General features: G+C 50.2%; 1 protein-coding gene and 1 long non-coding RNA gene across 2 annotated transcripts; one reads left to right on the top strand and one right to left on the bottom strand.

Annotated features, from left to right (window-relative positions):
• Positions 1 to 633: 633 nt before the first annotated feature.
• On the bottom strand, positions 634 to 1,500 carry LOC129655576 (uncharacterized). The gene is made up of 2 exons (XR_008716050.1): positions 1,322 to 1,500; positions 634 to 855 (listed from the first exon to the last, which is right to left on the bottom strand). It is a non-coding gene; the product is annotated as an uncharacterized LOC129655576 (long non-coding RNA).
• Positions 1,501 to 4,282: 2,782 nt separating this feature from the next.
• CDC20 (cell division cycle 20) lies at positions 4,283 to 8,303 on the top strand. The gene is made up of 11 exons (XM_055586149.1): positions 4,283 to 4,437; positions 4,610 to 4,798; positions 4,913 to 5,061; positions 5,148 to 5,244; positions 5,405 to 5,533; positions 5,631 to 5,827; positions 5,938 to 6,032; positions 6,174 to 6,402; positions 6,563 to 6,688; positions 7,585 to 7,702; positions 8,052 to 8,303. Exons 2-11 carry the CDS (start codon positions 4,618 to 4,620, stop codon positions 8,228 to 8,230), a joined length of 1,500 nt encoding a protein of 499 aa, XP_055442124.1. The 5' UTR covers positions 4,283 to 4,437; positions 4,610 to 4,617; the 3' UTR covers positions 8,231 to 8,303.
• The last annotated feature ends 126 nt before the right edge of the window (positions 8,304 to 8,429 follow it).

Raw genomic sequence — 8,429 nt, 5'->3', positions numbered from 1 at the left:
CCCCCTCCCCCACCCCCTAGCACCTAGAGTAGTGCTTGATTCACGATAGAAGGCCTCCAATAAATGTTTTCTAAATGAAGGAAATCTTTCTGGACAATGCCACCTCATCCCATGCCAACCTCTCTCATCCTCTATGCCATTCATATGCAGTGGTAAATATGCTTAGGCCATTCTGATTATGGATTCCCTGACCCATTCAAATTCTCAAACAAATGGTATTTTTTTGCTGACTCCAAACATACCCACTATATCAGTCAGAGTCTTGGCAGAAATAGATGACACACACACACTCAACCTGGGTATCTGGATGAGAGTTTAATATAGGGCATATTTACAAAGATGGGGCAGGATTCAGTAAAAACATCAAGGAATAATGCAGTGTCCTGGGGCTAACAACAACTGAGAGGTGGGGCCCACCCCTCCCCACCCTGGGTATCAAGGGGTCACGGGAGAGAGTGGTTACAGAGAAGGCTGCCTGGCAGGAGCTGTGGCAGAGAGCTGCAGCCAGCCTGTGGGGATGCGACAGTAATGGAACCAGGGGAACAAACAGCTCCTGCCTGTTCTCCCCCTCCCTCCAATACCACCCCTTGACCCCCTCTGTATTAGTTTGCAAGCACCGCCCTAACAAAATACCACAAACAACAGACATTTATTGTCTTATAGTTTTGCAGGCTAGAAATTCAAGGTTTTAGCAGGGTTGGTTGCCTCTGAGAGCTGTAAGGAAGAATCTGTTCCATTCCTCTCCCCTAGCTTCTGGGGCTTTCCTGGTGTTCCTAGACTTGTTCCTAGGCCTCTCCTCCATCTCTGCCTTCATCTTCATATGGCGTTCTCCCTTTACCTGTGTGTATGTCCAAACTTCTCCATTTTATAAGGACGAAAGTCATATTGGATTAGGACCCACCCAAATGACCTCATCTTAACTAATTATATTCTGGAGTGACTCTATTTCTAAATAAGGTCACACTCTGAAGTACTGGGACTTAAGTATCCAACATATAAATTTGGGGGTGAGGGACACAATTTAACCCATAACATCCTCCTACTGGTGAAATACAAACAGAAACCAGAGCCCAGGGGAGTCCACTGACGCAGGCCATATGAGTCAGCCTCACAGGGCACAGAGCAGAGCAGGATGAATGTGGCCCTGGACGGGACAAATGATGACACCTAGTATACTCACTTTCCATATTTCCTTCCCCAAGCCACGTTCCAGGCTCCAACGCGACTCCTAGGGACCCAAAACTAGGACTGAGAACCAAACCACTGAAACTCTCGCCTCTACACCAATTCAGCCATCATGTCCTTAACCCTTTTTACTTACCAAATTCTGTCTCCTCTTCTCCATCTTCACTGAGCTATTATCACAGCCTCTACCAACGGACTCTGCCTCCAGTCTCTCTCCCTAAATCCAGCCTGTATGTTGCCTCCAGATTGATCTTCCTGTTCATCTCACTCCTTACCTCTAAATCTTTAGTTTGGCTCTTCAGAACCGATCTCATTCTCTTCTACTATTTTGCTATGTGAGAATTAAAAGTGTTAACACAATGCCAAGCACATAGTAAATACTCAGCATTTACAGAGTTATCTTTATTATTATCCCAACTGGACTGTTCCACCCCCTGAATATTACCTATATTTTATTCCCTCCATACCCTCTCCCTCAGGTCCTTTAGGTGAGAGTTCTCTTATCTAAGCAGCTCATCAGGTATCCAGATACCTTGCTCTACCAACAGGCCATTGCCTGTCCTCTTCTATCTCCTCTGGCTCTTTTGCCTTTACCTTCAAAGATTCATAGGCAGGACTTCCCTGTAAGTCCAGTGGATAAGAACCCACCTGCCAATGCAGTTGACACTGATTCGATTCCTGGTCCAGGAAGATCCCACATGCCTCGAGGCAACTAAGCCTGTACACCACAACTGCTGAGTCCAAGCACCCTAGAGCCCCTGCTGTTTAGCAAGACTGCTCTTCAGCAAGAGAAGCCACTGCAATGAGAAGCTCAGGCGACCCAACGAAGTGTAGCCTCCTCTGCAACTAGAGAAAGCCCTCGGGCAACAACAAAGACCCAGCATAGCCAAAAATAAAAATTTTAAATAAAAGATGCATAGGATCTTAGTGCTGGCATTCCCTCCAGCTCCCATGAACTGCCCTCTTTCTCACTCTCAAATATCTTATACAAGTAGCCCATGCTTGCTGCCTCCATATTCTCCCCACCCTCCTTTCTGCAACCCCTTCCAAAGGAAACACGAGCACCCCCTCCCCTGATCCCTTTCTCTCCAAGGTCACCCATGATTTATTTCTCAATAGCCAACTCTGACCTTTTCTGTCACCACTCGACTATTTTGCATATTAGAATTCCTCCTACTTCAAGGTCCATGTCAGTACAGTTTCCAGTGGCTTCTGCCATTCCTTTATTTTTATTTTTTTATTTTTTAAATTAAAGGTCTTTTTTTAATGGTCTTTTTAAAAAATAATTTTATTTAATTTTTGGGCTGTGGTGGATCTTTGTTGCTGTGGGGGCTTTTCTTAGTTGCACAGAGAGGCTACTCTCTAGCTGCAGTGCACGGGCTGCTCACTGTGGTACAGGCTCTAGGACACTCAGGCTTCAGTAATGTGGTGTGTGGGCTCAGTAGCTGCAGCTCCTGGGTTCTGGAGCACAGGTTCAGTAGTTGTGGTGCACAGGCTTAGTTGTTCCATGGCATGTGAGATCTTCTGCATCAGGGACCAAACCAGTGTCTCCTGCACTAGCAGGCTGATTCTTTACCACTGAGCCACCAAAGAAGCCCTGTCATTCCTTTACTTTTCAAGGTTCAAATTCCCTGAAGTTGTACCCTTATTTACCCTGTTGTTCTTTTCCTCTATGGTGACCCTCTAGAAACTGCAAATTGCTGGCCATGCCTTTAGAGACTCTCATTAACTCAATACCTAGCAGATACAAGTCCAAACTCCTTAGCTTAACATTTATGGCCCTGACCAGCTTGACTCCTTTTATGTCCTCTAGGGTTCAGGGACTCCCCATTTCCAACCCTAGGACACATAAATCCTTGTTTCCCAAGGTAATTGGAAAGAGATAACATGAATGCTTCAAAATTAAAGATAATAACAATATCATTTGGGTGCAAACTCCAAAATTTTTTCTGTCATCATCAGAATTGATTTTAGGCTAACGATTGATTTTTGTTTTTCCCTAGCCTCTTTCTAGGACAGTGTAGAATATGGTTAGATTCTGAGGTTGGTTAGTTTGGCTCCACTAATTATTATTGGCTGTGTGTCTTTGGGCAAGTTTCTAACCTTTCCCTGACCTGGTTTCTTTCTTTCTTTTTTTTTTTTGTAAAAAGGGAATAAAGTTTCTGCCTTATGGGATTAAGGATTACCTGCAGTAATGTACGTAAACTCTTTAAACATCATAGTTAGCAGATGGTCAGTAAATGGTGCCCATTATCATTTTTATGATTGCTGTTTCACCTCTAAGTATATCATACAATTCACTGAAGTCACTGTTAGAGCACTCTATTGAACAGGAGTCAGATCTGGACTCCCACCAGCACGTGACCTCGCACAAATCCTTCTGGGCTGCGGTTTCTTCATCTGTAAAATACAGGTGTGTTGCTGGGATGGGGAGATGCACCATGCGCAGATTAGACTCGTGGATCTCTAAAAATCCTGACATCTCTTGAGCTCCATAGGGGTCAGCCCCAGTTTCCCTCACAGGGCTTATCCAATCTTATCTCCCAGATAGGCAGGTCTGAATCCTGATCTTTTTTCTTGATAAGAAAAAAGGAATTCACCCCTCTTTAAGCCTCATTTTCCTTGTTTCTGAACAACAGCAAACAAAACAGTTTTTGAAAACAAACACAGGCACTTCTTCCTTCTAGCAGTGTTCCCTCAAGCACTAAGCTAACAATGGACGCTCCGGCCTTCTCTCGTCTAAGTTTCTCAGTCAACGCCTGCAGCACCCCACTCCCAACCCGCCTGCCTGCCTTCGGTCCGGCTGGTCGGCCACTGCCTTACACTGCCTTCTCTAAACAGGCTAAGTGCTTTAGGGCATTCCACCAAGTTCCGCACTTCGTATCATAAAAACTATCCTCAAGCATGAAGCGTGAAGGACGGGTGCGGGGGAGACTGAGGAATGAATGAAACCAATAGGGGAAGGCAGCCAGCGCAGGCCCCGCCCCCAGGCGCGCCCCACCCCGCCCCGTTTCCCGACACCTGGTGGCGTAGAAGCTGCCTTCAAATCCCGCTCGCCTGCTGGACTCTCGTGAGATCTGGAGCTTCCCCCGGAAGACCCGCCCCCTGTGCCGTGGAGGCCAATGGGCTAGGGCGACGGTTGCGACGGTTGGATTTTGAAGGAGCCAATGAGTGCTTGGAGCGGCGAGTTTAAGTTGTCCAAGTCCTCACTGCTAAAGCCGGTCTGGGATCGGAACCTGCTCTAAACTGAAGGTGAGAGACGGCTGGACTAAGCGAACCGGTCTGGGACCGCGGCCGAGGGTGCTGCACCGGGAGGAGCTGCGGCCGGGGTGGTCCTGACTGTGGTCGGCCGCCCCAGAGCACGGTCGCCTATCTTACTCTGGGGCTCAGCAGGGAGCCCCTGCAAGGAATCCTCTCCCTCCAGACGTTCCCATGGCCCAGTTCGTGTTCGAGAGTGACTTGCACTCGCTGCTTCAGCTGGATACACCCATCCCCAATGCACCCCCTGCGCGCTGGCAGCGCAAAGCGAAGGAAGCCGCGGGGCCGGCCCCCTCGCCTATGCGGGCAGCCAACCGATCCCACAGCGCCGGCAGGACCCCAGGCCGAACTCCCGGTCAGTAGGGTGCGGCGGGTCGCGGAGGAGGGGAGGGCAAGGGCTTGAAGCAGCCTTCACGCCTCCTCCCCCTGAGCCGGGTCTGACAGTCTGGCTTCCCTCTCCCTGTCCCAGGCAAATCCAGCTCCAAGCTTCAGACCACTCCCAGCAAACCTGGCGGTGACCGCTATATCCCCCATCGCAATGCTTCCCAAATGGAGGTAGCTAGCTTCCTCCTGAGCAAGGAGAACCAGCCTGACAACAGTGAGACGCCCACCAAGAAGGTATGTGTCCCAGGGGACTTCTGGCAGGAAACTGGTCTGTGAAATCTAGATAATACCGCCACCTCATCCCCACCCTTATGTGCCAGGAACATCAGAAAGCATGGGCTTTGAATCTGAACGGTTTTGACATGGAGGAAGCCAAGATCCTTCGGCTCAGTGGAAAACCACAAAATGCCCCAGAGGGTAAGATGTCATTCTATCCCCAGGGCTCAGGGTGGGTGAGAAGGCTGTCTGCCTTTTCCACCTAAGATTGAGGGGAAGGAAGTGCTTATCTGGCCTTCCTGGCTAAGGGCATGCGGAAGTGTCAATCCTCCCAGTGTCTAGACTCACTCTGTTGCCACAGGTTACCAGAACAGACTAAAAGTACTCTATAGCCAGAAGGCCACGCCGGGCTCCAGCAGGAAGACCTGCCGTTACATCCCTTCCCTGCCAGACCGCATCCTGGACGCCCCTGAAATCCGGAATGACTACTGTAAGTGCAGCCTCCTCGTCCGGCGGCTGGAGAAAGTGGGGGAGAGAGGGCCAAGGCAAACAAGGCGGCTCGTGCTCTTCCCTTCCCCCTCCGGCAGACCTGAACCTTGTGGACTGGAGCTCTGGGAATGTGCTGGCGGTGGCTTTGGACAACAGCGTGTACTTGTGGAGTGCTAGCACTGGTGACATTTTGCAGCTGCTGCAGATGGAGCAGCCTGGGGACTACATATCTTCTGTGGCCTGGATCAAAGAGGGCAACTACCTGGCTGTGGGCACCAGCAGTGCCGAGGTGCAGGTGAGACTTGTCCTGCTGCTGCAGCTCTGTTGTCCCCAGACCCAGGGGGCTTGCCCAGCAGCACGATGTTGATGCCAAGTCCCGATCCTCATGGTCTTCTCTCTCTGTAGCTATGGGATGTGCAACAGCAGAAACGGCTTCGAAACATGACCAGTCATTCTGCCCGAGTGGGCTCCCTCTGTTGGAATAGCTATATCCTGTCCAGGTCAGTGGCTTTGCTAATCTGTTACAAAATCAGATTTTGGCCCCCCTCTCCCTGGACTGTACACTTCTGAACAGAAGCAGCTCTGGCCTGCCACCTGTTTGGCACTGCTGCAGGACCTGGTTCCCTTCTCTCCTCCGGCAGTGGCTCACGCTCCGGCCACATCCACCACCATGACGTTCGGGTAGCGGAACACCATGTGGCCACGCTGAGTGGCCACAGCCAGGAAGTGTGTGGGTTGCGCTGGGCCCCGGATGGACGGCATCTAGCCAGTGGCGGCAACGACAATCTGGTCAACGTGTGGCCTAGTGCTCCTGGAGAGGGCGGCTGGGTTCCTCTGCAGACCTTCACCCAGCATCAAGGGGCTGTCAAGGTGAGAGTGGGGCTGGGCCGGGCCTCTGCACTCTCACCTAGAAGAACCTGGGGACTGTCAAGAGGACATGGGATGATGGAAGTGGACTGAGTTAATCTGTGTGCCCGATAACTCCTTGTCTTGTTCTAGTACCTGCTGACTTCACCTTTATCCCACCTAGGCTGTAGCTTGGTGTCCCTGGCAGTCCAACGTCCTGGCAACTGGCGGGGGCACAAGTGACCGACACATTCGTATCTGGAACGTCTGCTCTGGGGCCTGTCTGAGTGCCGTGGATGCCCATTCCCAGGTAGTTTTCATTATTCCAGCCTCACTCCCAGATGTGTTAGTCTGTGTAGCTTTCCTGGGCAACCTCCTCCCCTCCAATGGCTTCACCGACGCAATACTGGCATGATCTCCAAGCTCAGAAGTCACCCTTGAACTCCAGACACACATTTTCAACAGTCCACAGCCAGCCTGTCTCTAACCCCATGTTCTATAACGTGGCACCACACTAGTATGTCCCAAATTAAACTCGTCGCTTCCCCTTGCCTCCCTGAAACGTGTGTTCCTCCTATGCTATTTGAAAAGGATACTAAGAAATCAAAACAAGTAAGACTCTTTCATCTTCCTCACCTAGTCACCAAGATAAGTCAGTTTTCCCTCAGAGTATCATTCACATGTGTCCCCTCCCCTCGGCCTCATCCTTCTTCCTGTGGAGACTCACAGCACTGGTCTTTTATTGCTTCCAGTCTGTCCTCTATATTGGTCTGGTAGTTTGTTTTTGTCCTCTGCAAGCCCTGCAAGGGCTCCCAATTACCTACAGTGTATAATCCAAATGTTTTAGAATGATATCTGAGGCCCTAGCTCAAAGGTGGGTCTCCCTGCAAGCACTGCAGCTTCCTCTCCTGACACCCCCCTGCCCAGTACATGCAGACTTTGCTTTATTCGAGCCTCAGGCTCTGGAGCCAGAGTTCAGCTTAATTTGTATGTGAGCTTAGACAACGTACTGAACGTCCTTCCAACTGATTCCTCATCTGTAAAATGGTTAATAATTCTAACTCTCAAAAGGGTTTTGTAAGGACTACAGTCATTCGAGCCTGAGCCTGTAGCCTCTGGGAGTGCCTAACACCACGGCGGATGCGGTTGTGATTTGAGTAGTGCTGGCTCTGTGTGTGTCATGCCCGTGCCTTTTCCTGTCCGCAGGTGTGCTCCATCCTCTGGTCTCCCCACTACAAGGAGCTTATCTCAGGCCACGGCTTTGCCCAGAACCAGCTGGTTATTTGGAAGTACCCAACCATGGCCAAGGTGGCTGAGCTGAAAGGTAGGTGCTAAGTGACAGACTCAAAAGGGCACACACTGTATGACTATTTGTATGAAATGTCCAGTAGAAGCAATGCGGAGACAGAAAACGGATTAATGGTTGCCAGAGGCTGGGAGGAGAGAGTACTGAGGAGTGACTGTCTTTATGGAGTGAATTATCATTGTGATGGTTGCACAACTTTGTGAATATACTATAAACCAATGAATTGTGTGCTTTAAAAGGATGAATTTTATAGTATGTGAATTATTAATTATCTCAATTAACTGTTACAAAAACTCTCAAAATTGGAGGGCTGTAGGTACCTACCATCCTATGTATTGCTTTCACTTTTTTCCTCCTCACATCCCAGGTCACACAGCCCGGGTGCTCAGTCTGACCATGAGCCCCGATGGGGCTACAGTGGCATCCGCAGCAGCAGATGAGACCCTGCGGCTGTGGCGCTGCTTTGAGCTGGACCCCGCCCGGCGGCGGGAGCGGGAGAAGGCCAGCGCGGCCAAAAGCAGCCTCATCCACCAAGGCATCCGCTGAGGACCAACTCACAGTGTTTTGTGGGGTTTGTTTTTTGTTTTTTACTTTTCTAATAAAGTCACATCTCCCTCTCTTCTGGCACGACCTCTGTCCCAGCCAGCAGCCTTCCCAGAGGCTCTCTCTACTGTGATCAGAGAGCTAGAAACATCCATCCTGTGGGCACCTTGACCATCCCTCCTGTTTGCAGACAGGCTGGCAG

The sequence above is a fragment of the Bubalus kerabau genome, chromosome 6 (genome assembly GCF_029407905.1).
Source record: "Bubalus kerabau isolate K-KA32 ecotype Philippines breed swamp buffalo chromosome 6, PCC_UOA_SB_1v2, whole genome shotgun sequence".
NCBI lineage: Eukaryota > Metazoa > Chordata > Mammalia > Artiodactyla > Bovidae > Bubalus > Bubalus kerabau.
This window is presented reverse-complemented; position numbering and strand designations above follow the sequence as displayed.